Below are 21,379 nucleotides of genomic sequence, written 5' to 3'. Positions count from 1 at the left end.
GGGATAAAAACCTGTGGGAATCGTCACCACAGGACCTGGAGAAGGTTAAAAAATAAAATTTAATTGTTAAAAAATGTAAATATTCCAGAAGTTCCTGCAGGGTTGTGAATGGAAACACATTCCAAGGTGCATCCAGGAAATTCCTGGATTATGGAAGGATGGAGCTTCTCCAGGTGCTTTTCCTGGTTTTTCATTCCCATTATTTTCCCCTCATCCCTCTCTCCCAACATCCGCAGCTTTTGCAGGAAAATTTCCCTGGCACAGCTGCAGCTCCCTGGCAGCACCAGAGGCAGCAGGGTTCACTCCCAGCTCCTTGGTTTTCCCTGGAATCTGCGGGATTTTCGGTGCATCCCGGATTTCTCAGCTCCCTTTGCCATCTGAGGGTGAAACATCTCGAAAAAATGCTGAATTTTGGATGCTCCCATGGAGCAGGTGAGTCAAAAATGGGGAAAATCTCTGGAAAAATCAGGGGAAAACTCTGTTGTGGTCCCTGCCCTCCAAAGTGAGGAGATGAGGTTGGGATTCTGGAATTGTGCAAAATTGGAATTGTGCAAAAAAATACTGCAAAGGGGAAAAAATGAGATTTATTCTTTTCTTGTTACTGGGTTTTTTACTTCTCGTGAATTTCCAGGCTGGTAAATCCGACTTGGAGCAAAAAATATCTGGAAAGGGACAAAAATGAAAAAGAGATCTTGGAGGTTCTTTAAATATTTTTTAGGACACTTGGATTCAGGAGGGCGGTACAAATTTAGGGATAATTCGCCTCCCTCCTTGCATTAAATCAAATCCTGCAGTTTAATATTTCCAGGGAGGATCAAATCTGAAGTGGAGGTTTAAATTCTCACCCACAGGAGTGGCTCTGGTTATTTTTTCCACCTCATTCCTTGTGGAACAGCCACAAATTTCATCCCATGGAAAAGCAAAATCCAAACCCCAGGAAGGGCTGGTGACAGAGGCCACCCTTGCTTTGTTCAGGAAATGCAGGCAAGAATGCCTAAAAAATTATTTTATTTTATTTTATTGATTTTATTATTTATATAAATTATTATATACATATTATTATATAAATATTATTTATATATATTATATATTTTTATATGTATTGTTTATACATTATAATATATATTATTTATTATTTATATATAATATATATTCTAATATATACAATATATATAATGTATACTATAGAACATATATAATATATAATATATAATATATATATTATATATTATTGATTTATTATGTTATTTATATTATTTATTTTATTTTATTCTCATTATTCTTTTCCCTTTCCAAGTCTTTTAGTCCTGGCAATATTAATATTGTTTAAAATTATGCATATCCTAACAGGAATTCCTGGCAACTCCAGAGCAGCTGGGGCTGCCCCTGATCCCTGCAGTGCCCAAGGCCAGGCTGGAGCAGCCTGGGATGGTGGGCTTGGAATGGGATGGGCTTGAAGGGCCCTTCCCACCCAAACCATTCTGGCATTTGGGACACTCAGAATCCATCCCCAGGGGTTTTTATGGAAGTTGGGGATGGCAAAGGGAAGGGAGACCCTTCCTGGAGTGCTGAGATTGCCAGTGAAGCCCCCAGAGCCCAAAATCCCTTCCTGGAGAGGAGTCGGGGTGGGGATGGATCCAATGCCAGGCTGGGAGAGCTGGGAATGGAGGGAATTCCCTGGAGAGGGAGCCTGGGCTGGGATTTTGGGAAGGGATTCCCAGAGCAGCTGGGGCTGCCCCTGATCCCTGCAATGGCCAAGGAAGGATGGGAAGGGCCCTTCAAGCCCATCCCATTCCAAGCCCACCATCCCAGGCTGCTCCAGCCTGGCCTTGGGCACTGCAGGGATCAGGGGCAGCCCCAGCTGCTCTGGCAATGCCAGCCCAGGCAGGAATTGCTCATTGCCAAGATGCCACCCATGGCTGCCCTCTGGCAGTGGGAGCCATTCCCTGGGTGCTGTCCCTGCAGGCCTTGTCCCCAGGCCCTCTGCAGCTCTCCTGGAGCCCCTGCAGGCCCTGCCCTGTGCTGGCAGCTCTGCCTGGAGCCTTCCCTGCTCCAGGGAACATTCCCAGCTCTCCCTGGATCCCTCCCTGCTCCAGGGAACATTCCCAGCTCTCCCTGGATCCCTCCCTGCTCCAGGGGAACATTCCCAGCTCTCCCTGGAGCCTTCCCTGCTCCAGGGGAACATTCCCAGCTCTCCTGGATCCCTCCCTGCTCCAGGGGAACATTCCCAGCTCTCCCTGGATCCCTCCCTGCTCCAGGGAACATTCCCAGCTCTCCCAGCCTGGCTCCAGCCCTGGAGCAGCTCCATGGGTTCCTCTGGATTTGCTCCTGGGTGTCCCCAAAATGCCACATCTCCACCTCTTCCCAAGCCCTGCAGGGTCAAACCCCTCTGGGCCTGGGTTAAACTCCCAACCCCTCATCCTGCAGCATTTTTGGGAGCCCCAATCCTGTCGGGAATTGTGCTGGAGCTGCACAAAGAGCTCCTGATTGCCCCACTCAATTTTGGGAGTGGATCCAGCTGCTGAATGCGGCTCCGATTGCAATTAGGCCCCTTCAGCTCCCTAACGAGGCATTCAGGGAGCTCTGCCGGGTTTAATTAGGCTCACTTGTTAGGCCTGAGTTTATGGAGGGCTCCTCTGAAACCTGGGATCAGCACCAATCCCTAAAACTGAGGTCATCCTGGAGAGATTGGAGACAAAAAATCATCTGAAAGGGAGGGAAAATTGTGGATATTTCTGGGCAGGAACCGGTTAATTCCTGGGATTTTCTGCTGGAGTGGGGGAACATCGGCTCAAGTGATTTCCCTGCAGGGAAGAGCAAAAATTCCACCTCTCCCACCCTCCAACCCGCGGGTGCTTGAACACCTGGGAGTCGATGGGTGATTTAAATCCCTTTTAGCAGCTCTGATTTAAATCCCTTTTAGCAGCTCTTTGAGGCCCTCGTTTATTAACGGGGCCCTGCAGATCCTTAGGCCTCACCTGGAGCCGGGCGGGGCCTTTGGGATTCCCTGGGATTTTTTTCTCCATTTTCTCAAGCCGATGTGTTCCTGCTCACCCTGGAGGCTCCTGGTTCTCCTTTTTCCTCTGTCCTTGACCTTTTTGGCCCTTTTTGGCCAGGGGATTTTGGGGATGGATGGGACCCACCAGGGTGAGATGTTCTCCTCATCAACTCTGCAATCCCCAGCACCCCGGGCTCGGAAATCCTCCCTGCTCCAGACAGGAAAACTGATGGGATTTTGGGATGTGGGAGCTCTAATTCTTCTGATTCTCTGTTTTACTTTTCCTGAGCTGAAATCTCCTCTCTGTGTGTGGAGGGAGCTCCGGGGGTGGCTGGGTTGGGGTTTTCCCAATGGCCGGAAGCTGCCTTGGGATGCAGCTCCGCATTTGGCTGCAGGAGGTGAGGAGAGAATTCAGATTTATTCCCTTGATCGTGTTTGGAGCTGGGGTTCAGAATTCAGATTTATTCCTGGGATCCTGTTAAGAGCTGGGGTTCAGAATTCAGATTTATTCCCTTGATCCTGTTTGGAGCTGGGGCTGAGAATTCAGATTTTTACCCTTGATCCTGTTTGGTCCCAGGAGAGTGATAATTCCAATTTACACCTGGATCCTGTTTGGAGCTGAGGGGAAAATTCAGATTTATTCCCTTGATCCTGTTTGGAGCTGGGGTTCAGAATTCGGATTTATTCCCTTGATCCTGTTTGGAGCTGGGGCTGAGAATTCAGATTTTTACCCTTGATCCTGTTTGGTCCCAGGAGAGTGATAATTCCAATTTACACCTGGATCCTGTTTGGAGCTGGGGTTCAGAATTCAGATTTATTCCCTTGACCCTGTTTGGAGCTGGGGTTTTCAGATTTATTCCCTTGATCCTGCTTGGAGCTGGGGTTCAGAATTCAGATTTATTCCCTTGATCCTGTTTGGAGCTGGGGTTCAGAATTCAGATTTATTCCCTTGATCGTGTTTGGAGCTGGGGTTCAGAATTCGGATTTATTCCCTTGATCCTGTTTGGAGCTGGGGTTCAGAATTCAGATTTATTCCCTTGATCGTGTTTGGAGCTGGGGTTCAGAATTCAGATTTATTCCCTTGATCGTGTTTGGAGCTGGGGTTCAGAATTCAGATTTATTCCCTTGATCCTGTTTGGAGCTGTGGTTCAGAACTCAGATTTATTCTTGGGATCCTGTTTGGTCCCAGGAGAGTGATAATTCCAGTTTATTCCTGAGATCCTGCTTGGAGCCAGGGCTGATAATTCAGATTTATTCCTGTGATCCTGTTTGGAGCTGAGGGGAAAATTCAGATTTATTCCCTTGATCCTGTTTGGAGTTGTGGTTCAGAATTCAGATTTATTCCTGGGATCCTGTTTGGAAGGAGGGCTGAGAATTCAGATTTATTCCAAATGGGATCCTGTTTGGTCCCAGGACAGTGAGAATTCCAGTTTATTCCTGGATCCTGTTTGGAACTGAGGGGGAAGAATTCAGATTTACTCATGGGATCCTCTTTGGAGCTAAGGGGAAAATTCAGATTTATTCCTGGGATCCTGCTTGGAGCTGTGGTTCAGAATTCAGATTTATTCCTGGGATCCTGTTTGGAAGGAGGGCTGAGAATTCAGATTTATTCCCTTGATCCTGTTTGGTCCCAGGACAGTGAGAATTCCAATTTACACCTGGATCCTGTTTGGAGCTGAGGGGGAAGAATTCAGATTTACTCCCTGGATCCTGTTTGGAGCTAAGGGGAAAATTCAGATTTATTCCCTTGATCCTGCTTGGAGCTGGGGTTCAGAACTCAGATTTATTCCTGGGATCGTGTTTGGTCCCAGGAGGGTGAGAATTCCAATGAATTCCTGGGATCCTGTTTGGAGCTAAGGGAAAAATTTAGATTTATTCCCTTAATCTTGTTTGGAGTTGTGGTTCAGAATTCAGATTTATTCCTGGGATCCTGTTTGGTCCCAGGAGGGTGAGAATTCCAATGAATTCCTGGGATCCTGTTTGGAGCTGAGGGAAAAATTCAGATTTATTCCCTTAATCCTGTTTGAAATTGGGGTTAAGAATTCAGATTTATTCCTGGGATCCTGTTTGGTCCCAGGACAATGAGAATTCAGATTTATTCCTGTGATCCTGTTTGGTCCCAGGAGAGTGAGAATTCCAATGAATTCCTGGGATCCTGTTTGGAGTTGGTGCTCGGGCCCTTTTTGGGGTCATTTCCCAGCATTTGATCCTTCACTCCCCTCCCTGCCTCCAGTTCTCCATGCAGGAGACAATTCCATAGAAATGTGGGGAGAGGAGATAAATCAGGATTTCATTTCTGCTGCCCCCACTCGAGCCCCCAGCAGTGTCAGACTCCCGCGTTTTACCATAAATCACTTTTTCCCCCCCAATCCTGCTGTTTCCCCCCCTCTCCAGGTGCTGATACCTGGAATTTTCATCTCCCCTGGGAACAAATTCCCCCCTTTCCCTGCGCCGGCCCCTTCCCTCGCAAACATCCCAGTTATTTTATCGTCCTTTTATGCCCACGAGGTAAAAATATTTTAATTTTTTTTTTTTTTTTTTACGCCTTTCCCCTCCTTTTCTCCCCCACCTTTTCCATTCCCGCATTCCTGCCGGGAGCGTGCGGGGCGGCATCCCCTGCGTGCCCCGTTCTCCCCATCCATCCGTCCGTCCGTCCGTCCGTCTGTCTGTCCGTCCAGGGCAGCTGCATTGGGGCTCCGCCCGGAGCAGCCCCGCCTCAGAATTCCCGATTTTCTGCTTTTCCCCATTCCCCCGGGAAGTTTTCTCCGCCTCGGATCTCCCGGTGCGGGGACCCCGCGGGACGCTCCTGGGAGCGGGGGAGAGAAAAGCCGGGTGAGCAGCGCGGTCCGTCCGTCCGTCCGTCTGTGTCTGTTTGTCCGTCCGGGCGTTTGGCTTTGGGGTTTTTTGTTGTTTTTTTGGGGTGCTTTTTTTGGGTTTTTTGTTGTTTTTTTGTGGGGTTTTTTTGCCACTCTTCGGTCTCAGGTTGCAGTTAAAGAACCGCGGAAGGGAAAGGGGCTGGGGGAGGAGGAAGAGGAAGCAGCAGCTCCCAACGGGGAGGGTGGGGAGGAAGAGGAGGATGAGGAGCAGCGGCAGCTCCGCATGAGGAAACTGAGGAGGGAGAGGAGGATGAGGAGGGAGCAGCTCCTGATGGGGAGGAAGAGGAGGATGAGGAGGGAGCAGCAGCTTCTGATGGGAAGGATGAGGAGGCAGCAGCTCCTGAGGAAGAGGAGGATGAGGAGGCAGCAGCTTCTGATGGGGAAGATGAAGAGGATGAGGAGGGAGCAACTTCCAGTGGGGAGGAAGAGGAGAATGAGGAAGGGAGCAGCTCCTGAGGTTGAGGAGGCAGCAGCTTCTGATGGGGGAAGATGAAGATGATGAGGAGGGAGCAGCTTCCGCTGAGGAGGAAGAGGAGGCAGCGACTCCTGAGGAAGAGGAGGATGAGGAGGCAAGCTTCTGATGGGGAGGATGAGGAGGGAGCAGCTCCCGATGGGGAGGAAGAGGAGGATGAGGAGGGAGCAGCTCCTGAGGATGAGGAGGCAGCAGCTTCTGATGGGGGAAGATGAAGAGGATGAGGAAGGAGCAGCTTCCGTTGAGGAGGAAGAGGAGGCAGCAACTCCTGAGGAAGAGGAGGATGAGGAGGCAGCAGCTTCTGATGGGGAGGATGAGGAGGGAGCAGCTCCCGATGGGGAGGAAGAGGAGGATGAGGAGGCAGCAGCTTCTGATGGGGGAAGATGAAGAGGATGAGGAAGGGAGCAGCTTCCGCTGAGGAGGAAGAGGAGGCAGCAACTCCTGAGGAAGAGGAGGATGAGGAGGCAAACTTGTGATGGGGAGGATGAGGAGGAAGCAGCTTCTGATGGGGAGGAAGAGGAGGATAGGGAGGGAGCAGCTTCCAATGGGGAGGAAGAGGAGGATGAAGAAGCAAGCTTCTGATGGGAAGGAAGAGGAGGCAGCAGCTCCTGAGGAAGAGGAGGATGAGGAGGCAGCAGCTTCTGATGGGGGAAGAGGATGAGGAGGGAGCAGCTTCCAGTGGGGAGGAAGAGGAGAATGAGGAAGGGAGCAGCTCCCGATGGGGAGGAAGAGGAGGATGAGGAGGGAGCAGCTCCTGATGGGGAGGAAGAGGAGGATGAGGAAGGGAGCAGCTCCTGAGGATGAGGAGGCAGCAGCTTCTGATGGGGAAAGATGAAGAGGATGAGGAAGAGGAGGCAGCAACTCCTGAGGAAGAGGAGGATGAGGAGGCAAATTTCTGATGGGGAGGATGAGGAGGAAGCAGCTTCTGATGAGGAGAAAGAGGAGGATGAGGAAGCAGCTTCCAATGGGGAGGAAGAGGAGTATGAGGAAGCAAGCTTCTGATGGGGGAAGATGAAGAGGATGAGGAGGGAGCAACTTCCACTGGGGAGGAAGAGGAGGATGAGGAAGGGAGCAGCTCCTGAGGATGAGGAGGCAGCAGCTTCTGATGGGGGCAGATGAAGAGGATGAGGAAGGGACCAGCTTCCGATGAGGAGGAAGAGGAGGCAGCAACTCCTGAGGAAGAGGAGGATGAGGAGGCAAATTTCTGATGGGGAGAAAGAGGAGGATGAGGAAGCAGCTTCCAATGGGGAGGAAGAGGAGGATGAGGAAGCAGCTTCCAATGGGGAGGAAGAGGAGGCAGCAGCTCCTGAGGAAGAGGAGGATGAGGAGGCAGGCTTCTGATGGGGATTATGAGGAAGATGAGGAGGCAGCACCTCCCAACAGGGGAGGAAGAGGAGGATGAGGAGGCAACAGCTTCCAAAGGGATGAGGAAAAAAAGGAAGCAGCCATTCCAGATGAGGAGAATGAGGAAGAGGATGATGAGGAGGCAACAGCTCCGCATGAGGAAACTGAGGAGGGAGAAGAAGATGAGGAGGCAGCAGCTCCCGATGGGGGAGGAAGAGGAGGATGAGGAGGCAGCAGCTCCCAGTGAGGAGGATGAAGAAGATGAGCAGGCAGCACCTCCTGATGGGGAGGAAGAGGAGGATGAGGAGTCAACAGCTTCTAATGGGAAGAAGAGGATGAGGAGGAAATCGTTTGATGGGGAAGATGAAGAGGATGAGGAGAATGAGGAGGCAGCAGCTTTCAAAGGGATGAGGAAGATAAGGAGGCAGCAATTCCAGATGAGGAGGCAGCAGCTCCTGATGAGGAAGATGAGGATGAGGAGGCAGCAGCTCCAGATGAAGAAAATGAGGAGGAAGAGGAGGATGAGGAGCAGCAACTTCCAAAGGGGAGGATGAGGAGAGTGAGGAGGCAGCCGCTCCCTGATAGGGAGGGTGAGGAGGGAGCAGCTTCCAATGGGGAGGAAGAGGAGGATGAGGAGTCAACAGTTTCTGATGGGAAGAGGAGGATGAGGAGGCAAGGTTCTGATGGGGAAGATGAAGAGGATGAGGAGGCAGCAGCTCCAGATGAGAAGGATAAGGAGGATGAGGAAGCAGCAGCTTCCAAAGGGGAGGATGAGGAGAGTGAGGAGGAAGAGGAGGATGAGAAGGAAGCAGCTGTGGATGAGGAAGCACCACATGGGGAGATGGGGGAGGAAGAAGAGGTTGAGGAGCAGCAGCTCCCAATGGGGAGGATGAAGACGATGGGGAGGATGAAGACGATGAGGAGGATGAAGACGATGGGGAGGATGAAGACGATGAGGAGGATGAAGATGATAGGGAGGATGAAGACGATGGGGAGGATGAAGACGATGGGGAGGATGAAGATGATAGGGAGGATGAAGACAATGGGGAGGATGAAGACGATGGGGAGGATGAAGGTGGATGGGGAGGATGAAGACGATGGGGAGGATGAAGGTGGATGGGGAGGATGAAGGTGGATGGGGAGGATGAAGACGATGAGGAGGATGAAGACGATGGGGAGGATGAAGACGATGGGGAGGATGAAGACGATGGGGAGGATGAAGGTGGATGGGGAGGATGAAGACGATGGGGAGGATGAAGGTGGATGGGGAGGATGAAGACGATGGGGGGAGGATGAAGACGATGAGGAGGATGAAGACGATGGGGAGGATGAAGACGATGAGGAGGATGAAGGTGGATGGGGAGGATGAAGACGATGGGGAGGATGAAGACGATGGGGAGGATGAAGGTGGATGGGGAGGATGAAGACGATGGGGAGGATGAAGACGATGAGGAGGATGAAGGTGGATGGGAAGGATGAAGACGATGAGGAGGATGAAGACGATGGGGAGGATGAAGACGATGAGGGGGATGAAGACGTTGGGGGGGATGAAGACGATGGGGAGGATGAAGATGATGAGGAGGATGAAGATGATGAGGAGGCAGCAGCCACTGGTGAGGAGGATGAGGAAGCAGAAGCAGCCCCGGCTTCCTTGCCGGCATTGCCAGAGTTCCCACGGGTTTATTTTGGGGTTGTTTGAGGTGTTTTTGGGAAGAACCCAATTCCTGCTGCTCCTTTGATGCTTCCAGGGGGTTTTGAGCCTGGAATGGGCAGAATCTGATCCCGGAAAATTCCACCAGCGGGATGAGGAGATGGATTCTCCCTCTGCTCTCCCAGAAGCAAATCCTGGATCAAAGCTGGGACAACAACCGAGCAAATCCCCTGGGAATGGGGCTGGAATGGTTATAATTCCAAAAAATTTGGTATTTTGGGAGAAGCAGCAGGAAGGGCTCGTCTGGGGCCATTCCTGGCTGGGGAACTCCCAAATTCCAGGCTGGAATTCTCCTTCCCTGCTGCAGGTTTGGATGGTGGCAATGGATTCAGAATCCACACCCAACCGTGGATTTGCTCCTTTCCCAATCCAGCTTTTCCTGCCCCAGGAGCACCAGCGGTGGTGGGGACTGAGATCCACTCACACCATTCCCTGTGGATTCTGGAATGATGTTCCACAAATTTCATTTTCATTCCCAATTTTTTAATTTTTTTTTTTTTTTTTGGCTGCTCTCCATCGTGGACCCAAAACAACGGGAATTCTGCTGCAATCAGGAATTGCAGGGAAATCGTTTTTATTCCAGGGAGAGGACGGAATCAACCACCAGGAGAAGATTCCTGGAATATCTCAGGAGGCTTTGGGGCTCTTTGTGGTTTGGGGTGGGATTTGCAGGAATTGCTCCCTGTGGTCACTGCACCAGGAATGGGACAGGGAATGTTGGGAATTCCCAATTTTCCTGCAGCTCCAGGGATCCTCGGGAAGGGCTGGAAGTTCTGTTTGGAGGGTTGGCACAGGGATGTGGGGACACGTCCTGGCTCTTTTGGGTGGCATTTGATCCTTTTTGGGTGTCACTGGAATTTTGGGATCCCTGGGGTTTTGGTCCTTTTTGGGTGTCACTGGAATTTTGGGATCACTGGGGTTTTGGTCCTTTTTGGGTGTCACTGGAATTTTTGGGATCACTGGGGTTTTGGTCCTTTTTGGGTGTCACTGGAATTTTGGGATCACTGGGGTTTTGGTCCTTTTTGGGTGTCACTGGAATTTTGGGATCACTGGGGTTTTGGTCCTTTTTGGGTGTCACTGGAATTTTTGGGATCACTGGGGTTTTGGTCCTTTTTGGGTGTCACTGGAATTTTGGGATCACTGGGGTTTTGGTCCTTTTTGGGTGTCACTGGAATTTTGGGATCACTGGGGTTTTGGTCCTTTTTGGGTGTCACTGGAATTTTTGGGATCACTGGGGTTTTGGTCCTTTTTGGGTGTCACTGGAATTTTTGGGATCACTGGGGTTTTGGTCCTTTTTGGGTGTCACTGGAATTTTGGGATCGCTGGATTTTTATTTATTTTTTGGTCCTTTTTAGGTGTCCCTGGATGTTTGGGATCCCTGGATTTTTGGGTGTCACTTGGTCCTTTTTGGGATCACTGGATTTTTGGGATCACTGGGGGTTTGGGTGTCATTTTGTACTTTTTGGATGTCATTTGGTCATTTTTGAGAGCACTGAAATTTTGGGTGTAATTTGGTCATTCTGGGGATCCCTGGAATTTTTGGGATCCCTGGGGGTTTGGTCCTTTTTGGGTGTCACTGGATGTTTGGGATCCCTGGATTTTTGGGTGTCACTTGGTCCTTTTTGGATGTTACTGGATTTTTGGGATCACTGGAATTTTGGATGTCATTCGGTCCTTTCTGGGTGCCATTTGGTCATTTTGGGGGTCATTTGGTCTTTTTTGGGTGTCATTTGGTCATTTTGGGGATCACTGGAATTTTGGATGTAATTTAGTCCTTTTTGGATGTCATTTGGTAATTTCTGGGATGCCTGGATTTTTGGGATCACTGGATTTTTGTCCTTTTTGGGATCACTGTAATTTTGAGTTTACTGGTTTTTTGGGTGTCATTTGGTCATTTTGGATGTTACTGAATTTTTGGGTGTCACTTGGTTCTTTTTGGGTGTCACTGGATTTTTGGGTGTCATTTGGTCCTTTTTGAGATCACTGGATTTTTAGGATCATTGAGGTTTTGGGTGTCGTTTTATTCTTTTTGGGTGTCACTGGATTTTTCGGTGTCGCTTGATACTTTTTGGGTTCACTGGATTTTTGGGTGTCATTCAGTCCTTTTTGGGTGGCACTGGATGTTTGGGATCACTGGATTTTCAGCCGTCACTTGCTCCTTTTTAGGATCTCTGGATTTTTGGGTGCCATTTGCTTCATTTTGGGTGTTACTGAATTTTTAGGATCACTGATGGTTTGGGCGTCATTTGGCCATTTTGGGGACCACTGGAATTTTAGCATCACTGGATTTTTGGGTGTCATTTGGTCCTTTTTGGGTGTCACTAGAATTTTGGGATCACTGAATTTTTGGGTGTCACTTGGTCCTTTTTGGGTTCACTCAGTTTTCCCAAGCATGGCTTTTCTGGGAATGGGAAAACCCAGGGGAGTAGGGGATGGATGGATGGATGGATGGATGGATGGATGGACGGACGGATGGAGGGATGGATGATGGATGGATGATGGATGGATGGATGATGGATGGATGGATGATGGATGATGGATGGATGGATGGATGATGGATGGATGGATGATGGATGGATGGATGGATGATGGATGGATGGATGGATGGATGGATGATGGATGGATGATGGATGATGGATGGATGATGGATGATGGATGGATGGATGGATGATGGATGGATGGATGGATGGATGGATGGATGGATGGATGATGGATGGATGGATGGATGGATGGATGGATGATGGATGGATGGATGGATGATGGATGGATGGATGGGTGGATGATGGATGGATGATGGATGGATGGATGATGGATGGATGGATGATGGATGGATGGATGATGGATGGATGATGGATGGGTGGATGATGGATGGATGATGGATGATGGATGGGTGGATGGATGGATGGATGATGGATGGATGATGGATGGATGGATGGATGATGGATGGATGGATGGATGATGGATGGATGGATGGATGGATGGATGATGGATGGATGATGGATGATGGATGGATGGATGGATGGATGATGGATGGATGGATGATGGATGGATGGATGATGGATGATGGATGGATGGATGGATGGATGATGGATGATGGATGGATGGATGGATGATGGATGGATGGATGATGGATGGATGGATGATGGATGGATGATGGATGGATGGATGATGGATGGATGGATGATGGATGGATGGATGATGGATGGATGGATGGATGGATGGATGGATGGACAGATGGATGGATGGATGATGGATGGATGGATGATGGATGGATGGATGATGGATGGATGGATGATGGATGATGGATGGATGGATGATGGATGGATGGATGATGGATGGATGATGGATGGATGGATGATGGATGGATGATGGATGGATGGATGGATGATGGATGATGGATGGATGATGGATGATGGATGGATGATGGATGGATGGATGATGGATGGATGGATGGATGGACAGATGGATGGATGGATGGATGATGGATGGACGGACGGATGGATGGATATATGGATGGATGGAGTGTGACTCTTTGGGATTTGGGATCTGCAGGTGGTGCCAAAGCTGTGAGATGTTCACACCTCAGGCCTCACCTCCCTGTGGAATTAATAATTAAATTAATATTTAATTATCGAATTCCTAAATTATTGGGAAAAGTCAGAGATTTGGGTTCAGATCCTCGGCTCCAGCTCAGGGAGTGGGAGATCTCCTCCTGACTGGGCAGGGCCATGGGGCGTTGGGTCAGGAGATGGGAATGTGGGAATTCCATCCCCAAACTCTCCTTGCTGCCTCCTTCCATGTCCTTATCCCAGCAAAACTGAATCTGGAGGCAGCAAGATTCCTGCTGGGAGGATTTCCCCTGCCCCAAAGCCAGGAGGAACCCAGGAAATTCCTCTGGAGGGCTCAGAGACCCTGGCACAGAGCCCAAGACCCCTGTGCCTTTGATTGAGCCCTTGGAAAAAACAATTATCAACCTTATATGAAGAATTACAAGCCATGAAAGTCTAAGTAGAATGATAGTGAATTTATCACGGGGTGAAAAATGGATTTTTTGGGGGTTCAGGAGGCAAGATGGAGGAATCTGGGCGTGTCCAGCCTTTCTCCTCCTTCTCCTTGGCCTCCATCTTCTGGGTGACGTTGGCACTTTTGGATTGGTTTAGAGTAGAAGCTCACTGTCTAACACAGGTGATGGGGGTTGGGAAGTTATTGCAAATAATGCACAGGTAATTTTTAGTATAAAAGATAACACTGCCCTGGGGGCAGGCAGAGTGCCTGGAACTGTTCTGGATGGACCTCAGCTGGCCAGGAGAAAGAATTTTATAGATAAGAAAGATAAATTTTATAGATAAGAAACAATGAACAACCTTGAGAATGAGAACTGAAGAGCTCTGACTCCTTCTTCAGCTGCCAGCCTGAGAAAAGAGACTTTCTGAGACATCTTGGGGTCACTCTGAGCAGCAGAGATCCCAAATTTGTCCTTTTTCCTTCTTCTTCTTGGCCTCCATCTTCTGGGTGACGGTGGCACTTTTGGATTGGTTTAGGGTAGAAGCTCACTGTCTAACACAGTATGATGGGTATTGGGAAGTTATTGTAAATAATGCACATGTACTTTTTAGTATAAAATATTGGCACCACCCCAAGGTGGTCAGTGTGCCTCTGTCTGAGCTGCTGGACAGATCCCAGCAGGCCAGAGAGAGAATTTTATAGATAAGAAACAATAAACAACCTTGAGAAATGAAGAGCCCTGACTCCTCCTTCAGCTGCTGGGCTGGGAAAAGAGACTTTCTGAGACATCTCAGTGTCACTCTGAACAGCAGAGACCCCAAGACCAGGGGATTTAGAACCTTTGGGATCTTTGTTTCCTTTGTGCCACCTCCTGTTCCCCTCAGGAGCACTTGGAAATGGGAATAACCTGGAAAAGTTCCAGCTGGAGGAACCGGAACAGCGCAGGCAGGCACTCGATCTCTTCATCCATCACTTTCCAACCCTTTTTCAACCCCTGTCTGGTTTTCGGCTGTTTGAAGGGCCTGGAAAGGCCCGGGGTGGCCTTGGGGCAGCCCGCGTATCGAAGGACGAGAAGAGGCTTCAGTTCTTCTTTCGGTCTTTATGTTTATTAATTGTTTATCTAAAAGATTTTCTCTCGGCCCGACAGAGCTCTGCTCAGCAGCCAGCCATGAGCACACTCCCTGCCCTCCGGGCGGTCACCTATCTTTATACCCATGGTTACGTGTACAATATTTATCATTTTTCCCCAATCCTTTTTATTTTTATTGCCGGGTGCACTTTCAGTAATGACCAATCCCAAAGTGCCACCATCACCAAAGAAGATGGAGGAGAAGAAGAAGAAGAAGAAGGACAGGACACGCCCCAATTCCTCCATCTTACTTCTCTAAACCCCCCTGTACAGAAATCCTAAACCCTGTGTCTCACCCTCTAATTAACTAATCCCTTCACCATTCACCCCGGTGAAACCCTCCTATCCTCATACAGGTGTCGTCTCCTGTGTAGGATCAAAGTCCAGCCACCAGACACTTCTGGAACATTCCAGGACTCCCGAGCCCCCCAAGGGTGGTCTCGGTGGCTCGGCACCTCAGGACTGAGATGCTGAGATCCCACAAACCCCTACCTCCTTCAAACCCAACGGTTTTCCCACAAATCCCCACCTCTCCTCGGCCATGGATCCTGCTTCCCTGGAGATATTCCCTTTCTGAAGATGTGTAATAATTTTTTAAGGGAGAACAGATGTACAAACGTCCCCCCCACCAGAGGCCCCACGTGGCAGCAGGGTGACAAAACTGCAGATATCCCATTCTTTATTCCATTAATCCATCTGACGAGCGGTGATTCCCAACAAAATTCCCATTTGGAGTCACCCACCCCAAACCTTCCCTCCTCTCCTGGGATTTCTTGCAGGAATTGGAGCTCAGGACGCCAAACCCCTCCCTTGCTGTTTGCAGCAGCTGCACAGGAAAATCCAACATTTTTTTTTCCCTCAAATTCTTCTTGGAGAGGGAGGAAGGTTCTGCCTGCAGATGATCTTCCCAAGAAACCCTAGCTGGAATTTTCTGCTTGGAAAAGCCTCTAAAATTGGCTTATAAAGCTGTTTTTAATGTGAAAATCTGATTTGTGGGGAGTCACCATGGAGCAGGATAAAGGAGAGGAGGGTGTGGATGTCATTTCCAGGCTCACCAGGTGTTTTCCTGCTTTTCCCCTGGATGTTTCCAAGCTGAAATCCTCCATCCCAAACTCCTGGGACATTCATTGTCACAGGAATCTTAGAGGGACTCCTTATTCTCATTAATCCCTGGTGTTAATTGGAAATTATTGAAATCCCTGGAAAAGAGTGAAGCTGGATGAAGCCATTGAGAGTTGGTTTTTTTCTCCCTGAATCCATAATTTCCACCTTGGAAGTTGTCCATGCTTCCCTGGGAACAGTTGAGGTTCAGAGCAGGAGAAGAACTTTTGATTGCCCATTAAAAAAGAAAAAAATTCCCTTTGGCAGCACCACTTCTGCTCCACAGGGAGAATTCCCTGTTTTCCAGAGGGGGAATTCTGCAGCAGCTCTGGGGAGCCATTAAACCACCAGCAATCACCAAAATTCCAAACTCCTCTGGCATGGTGGGCTGCATCCTCAAGGAAGTCCATCCTGGATTTAGGAGCCTGGAGATCAGGGTTGGATGCAGCTGATTCCTGATTTTCCTGGCCTTTTCAGGAAGTTTCTCATCCTTTTATCCCACCACCAATATTCCCATTTGGGCTTCATTGCCTCAGGTGGATGTTGGGAAAGGAGGGGCAAAGCTGAACTCGCAGCATTAGCAAAGAAATGAAGGAATTCAAGGATTTATGGATTTCAATCCCAGTTTTCCAAGCCAGGAGGAGCCTTTTCAGCGGGAGAAAAGCTTTTCCTGGCGCTGAGGGTGGGTGGGAGCGTCACCCTCAGGTGGGCCCAGCTCCAACCTCTTTCCCTCTGCAGGTGAGGGGCTCTCCAGGCTCCGTGCTGGCTTCCAGGGATTCCCAGGAGCTGCTTCCCAAGGGAAATGCTGTGTGCCCAGATCCACATCCTTGTCCTGGCCCTGGCCACGGGGCCCTTCCAAGCTGGGGCTCCTCATGAAGGTGAGTGACAAGTGACACCCGGGTCACCACAGGGACATTTTGGGGACGAAAATCCCTTTTCCGAGCAGATTTTCCTGAAACCACGCATGGATCTGTCAGGGTGGAGCTGTGGTGCCTTTAATTCCTGCTCAGGACCCTCTTAGGTTGGGATTGTGTGGATAACAGAGCACCTCCAAAGGAATTCAGGACCTGTAGGGATGAATCCTCTCCCTGTGCTGGCAGGAATTTCCTGATGGAATTCCTGCAACAAGCAGAAATGAGACACAAGAGCAGGAGGGCCCTGCAGAGAAGATCCTCAGAGGAATTCAGGCCTGAATTCCTGCTCTGGGATTGAATTCAGGGCCTGAATTCCTGCTCTGGGATTGAATTCAGGCCTGGAACTGGGATTGAATTCAGGCCTGGAACTGGGATTGAATTCAGGCCTGAATTCCTGCTCTGGGATTGAATTCAGGCCTGGATCTGGGATTGAATTCAGGCCTGGATCTGGGATTGAATTCAGAGCCTGAATTCCTGCTCTGGGATTGAATTCAGGCCTGGAACTGGGATTGAATTCAGGCCTGAATTCTTGCTCTGGGATTCAATTCAGGGCCTAAATTCCTGCTCTGGGATTGAATTCAGGCCTGAATTCCTGCTCTGGGATTTAATTCGGGCCTGAATTCAGGGCCTGAATTCCTGCTTTGGGATTGAATTCAGGCCTGGATCTGGGACTGAATTCAGGGCCTGAATTCCTGCTCTGGGATTGAATTCAGGCCTGGATCTGGGATTGAATTCAGGGCCTGAATTCCTGCTCTGGGATTGAATTCAGGCCTGGATCTAGGATTGAATTCAGGGCCTGAATTCCTGCTCTGGGATTGAATTCAGGCCTGGATCTGGGATTGAATTCAGGGCCTGAATTCCTGCTCTGGGATTGAATTCAGGCCTGGATCTGGGATTGAATTCAGGCCTGAATTCCTGCTCTGGGATTGAATTCAGGCCTGGAACTGGGATTGAATTCAGGGCTTGAATTCCTGCTCTGGGATTGAATTCAGGCCTGGAACTGGGATTGAATTCAGGGCTTGAATTCCTGCTCTGGGATTGAATTCAGGCCTGGATCTGGGATTGAATTCAGGCTTGAATTCAGGCCTGAATTCCTGCTCTAGGATTGAATTCAGGCCTGAATTTCTGCTCTGGGATTGAATTCAGGCCTCAATCTATGATTGAATTCAGGGCCTGAATTCCTCATCTGGGATTCATGGAGAAATCAGGGCTCTGCTCATTGTCCTGCCTCTGCTCCAGAGGAAAGTGGGGAGAAAGGGAAAACACTTTCCCTTGGGAGCAGTGTTCCCTCTGAATTCCAAGACCTGGTTCCAGCCACCACGTGGGAAATGGAAGAGGGAAGTCCTCAAGGAAGCCTTGAATCCTTCTCCTGGTTTTTAGGGAGTGGGGATGGCACAAGGATTCACCTCCCCTGCTCCATGCAGGCTCACAAGGAGCTTTGGGGGATGAGGGGCTGGATCCAAAAAGCAGGAGGAAAAGGAATTCCAGGGAAGAGCCCCATGGATGTATTTTTTTGTCTCAGGAGTGGGGAAGATCCTTGGGAGCATCCCCCAGAGTGAATCCAGATCTCCCAGGATTGTCCCAGGCTGGGTGGGATCCTCCTTTTTCCAACAACCCCCAGGTTTGGAGGTGCAGATCCGTCTAAACCCCTTAAATTCAACAAGGAGTTAATGGAATCTTCAGCATCAGCTCGGAAATTAGCTTAATTAAGCTGCTGTCCATCAATTAACCAAGAAACTCGACTCTGGTGCTGTTTAATTCCGGGCTGGGAGCAGGGCAATAAATCAAAGTTTGGAGATGTCTCTGGCATCATCCATGATGGATGGAATGGGATGTTCATGGAAAATTCCAACTCCCATCCTATCCCCCTGTGACTGATAGAGCTGTCCAGGCTGGGATTTCCTCCAGAAGGTACCAATCCAAATGTCTTTAACATCCCACATTTCCCATGACCACTCCTGATCCAAGCAGGAATTCCGAGGTTTTGGGAAATTTTTGCCCCAAAAAATTAAAAAAAAATAAAAAGGAAAGCCCCCAGAATGAGCTGGGATTGTCACGTTTGTAGGGGAAAGGGCAAAACCACCATTTTTGGAAAATCCCACCCTTTGGAATCCCATATTTGTTGTTTTCCTCCTCATTCTCCCCGGATGCAAATGAGGGTGGGGTGAGGAAGACTCTCAAAAATCAGCGTGGATGGAGGAAGCTCTGCCATGGACAGGGACCTTCCACTTCCCCAGGTTGTCCTGGCCTTGGAGACTTCCCAGGATGGGGCACTTCTGGATGAGAAGCTTCTCCTGGGTCGGAACATCCAAATGAAGAATTAGGAGGAAATTTAGGGGGACACAACGCTCTGGGGAGCACCTAAATGTGGTCTCTCCATCTCCTTCCCTTTGGTGTCCTGGGAATTCGGGTGGCTTTGGGGGGTGTCCCTCACTCGCTGTCCCTCTTGTCCCCCAGCCTGCAGGACAGCAGAGGTGGCTGAGATCCTGTTCCTGGTGGGGCACTCGGAGGGAAGCGCGGGGAAGGAGAGCTCCCGGCTGCTCCAGGATTTCATCGGGAGCGTGGCCAGATCCTTCGAGACCGGAGCAGGAGGAGTCCAGCTGGGCCTGGCTCTGTATGGGGAGACACCAAGGTGGGTCTGAGCCTCCTCCTCCAGCCACTGCTGGGGTCCAGCTCATGGATGGAGCTTCTCAGCTCATGGATGGAGCTTCTGCAGCTCATGGATGGAGCTTCTGCAGCTCATGGATGGAGCTTCTGCAGCTCATGGATGGAGCTTCTGCAGCTCATGGATGGAGCTTCTCAGCTCATGGATGGAGCTTCTCAGCTCATGGATGGAGCTTCTGCAGCTCTGGGGGACCTCTGAGCGAGAGCTGAACCCTCAGCAGAGTCACCCAGAGGTGCTTGGACACAGGGAATTCTTTCAGGGCAGGGAGGATGGGTTTTGCACTCAAATTCCAAGTTCAGGGAAGGAAGGATGATTTTAACACTCAAATTCCATGTTTGGGGCAGGAAGGATGGATTTAACATTCAAATTCCAAGTTCAGGGCAGGAAGGATGGGTTTAACACTCAAATTCCCAGTTCAGGGCAGAAAGGATGGGTTTAACACCCAAATCCCAAGTTTTAGACCCTGGGTTGTGGTACCAGGGTCTGGGGCTGGTTCCCTGCACTCCCCTGACCACTGTGAGGAGAACTTTCTGGCATGAGCTGAATCCATGGAATGGTTTGGGTGGGAAGGGACCTCAAAGACCATTTCATCCCAGATTTCATGGGCAGGGACACCTTCCCCTATCCCAAGCCATGTCCAGCCTGGCCTTGGACACTTCCAGAGATCCAGGGGCAGCCTCAGCTGCTCTGAGCAACTGGAAAAATCCTAAATGTCAATGTTATTTCTGGTTATGGCCACTTCCAGTGCACCCTTTGCTCTTTATTCCCCCTTTTTCCATTCCCAGGATGAGTGTGGAGCTCACGGATTACGTGAGCATCAGGGACAGGCTGGATGCAGCTCAGGATCTCTCCTCCAAAGGCAGCAGCCTCCACACAGGCTCAGCCCTGGCTTTTGCAGCTCAGGCCTTGGCCCAGCAGGACACCCTGAGACAGGAGGCAGCAAAGGTGGGTGAGCTCCTGGGGTGTTGTCCGGGGAGCAGATGGCTCATCCCAGAATCCTGGAATGGTTTGGGTTGGAAGGGAACTCAAATCCATCCAGTGTCACTTCTCTACCATGGGTAGAGACACCTTCCACCATCCCAGGCTGCTCCAAACCCCATCCAACCTGGCCTTGGACATTCCAGGGATCCAGCGGCAGCCACATCTTCTCTGGGAATTCCATCCCAGCCAGGAATTCCTTCCCAAGATCCCACCCATTCCTCCCTGCCCTCTGGCAGTGGGAAGCCATTTCCACTTTGTCCCATCACTCCATGACCTTGCAAGTTGTCCCTCTCCACAGGGAGGAATTCTTTCCTAGTATCCAATCCAAACCGAATCCTCCTTTGAGAGCTGATGATGAGGATTTGTAGGGGTGAATCCTCTCCCCTGTGCTGGCAGGAATTTCCTCCTGGAATTCCTGCCCCGAGCAGAGATGAGACACAAGGGCAGGAGGGCCCTGCAGAGAAGATCCTCAGGGGAGCAGCTCATGGCAATGATTCCATGGGAGCTTCCTCAAGGTGTGGGGTTTTTGAAGGATTTAATTCCAAGAGAGCGATTTCAGGGATGCGAAACCCCACAGCTCCCTTTGTGACCTCCTGATGTCGAGCCCGTTTCTTCCCCGGCTCTTTTCCCAACCCTTGCAGGTGGTGGTTCTGATCACGGATGGGAAATCCAGAGATTCCGTGGAAGAGGGAGCCCGGATCCTGCAGGATGGAGGGGTGACAGTGTTTGCTGTGGGTACGTTGGGCCACCAAATCCTCTGTGAGACCAACCCTGGTTCTTCTCCCGTGTGACCAACCCTGGTTCTTCTCCCGTGTGACCAACCCTGGTTCTTCTCCCGCGTGACCAACCCTGGTTCTTCTCCCGTGTGACCAACCCTGGTGGTTCTCCCATGTGACCAACCCTGGTGGTTCTCCCGTGTGACCAACCCTGGTTCTTCTCCCGTGTGACCAACCCTGGTTCTTCTGTGACCAACCCTGGTTCTTCTCCCGTGTGACCAACCCTGGTCCTTCTCCCGTGTGACCAGCCCTGGTGGTTCTCCCGTGTGACCAACCCTGGTGGTTCTCCCGTGTGACCAACCCTGGTCCTTCTCCCGTGTGACCAACCCTGGTCCTTCTCCCGTGTGACGAACCCTGGTCCTTCTCCCGTGTGACCAACCCTGGTTCTTCTCCCGTGTGACCAACCC

General features: G+C 50.2%; 1 protein-coding gene across 1 annotated transcript in view; it reads left to right on the top strand.

Moving 5' to 3' along the window:
• Positions 1–5,328: 5,328 nt before the first annotated feature.
• Positions 5,329–21,379, top strand: part of LOC102072566 (uncharacterized) — a 188,983-nt gene continuing 172,932 nt past the window's right edge. The window contains exons 1-5 of the mRNA XM_074540384.1: positions 5,329–5,830; positions 16,375–16,514; positions 19,008–19,182; positions 20,001–20,160; positions 20,838–20,931. Of these exons, the coding sequence (XP_074396485.1) occupies positions 16,439–16,514; positions 19,008–19,182; positions 20,001–20,160; positions 20,838–20,931 (505 nt within the window). The 5' untranslated portion in view covers positions 5,329–5,830; positions 16,375–16,438. The remainder of the gene's footprint in view (positions 5,831–16,374; positions 16,515–19,007; positions 19,183–20,000; positions 20,161–20,837; positions 20,932–21,379) is intronic.

Source organism: Zonotrichia albicollis, chromosome 4 (genome assembly GCF_047830755.1).
Source record: "Zonotrichia albicollis isolate bZonAlb1 chromosome 4, bZonAlb1.hap1, whole genome shotgun sequence".
Classification (NCBI taxonomy): domain Eukaryota; kingdom Metazoa; phylum Chordata; class Aves; order Passeriformes; family Passerellidae; genus Zonotrichia; species Zonotrichia albicollis.
The sequence above is the reverse complement of the archived record's forward strand: the minus strand, read 5'-3'. Positions and strand labels throughout refer to the sequence as shown.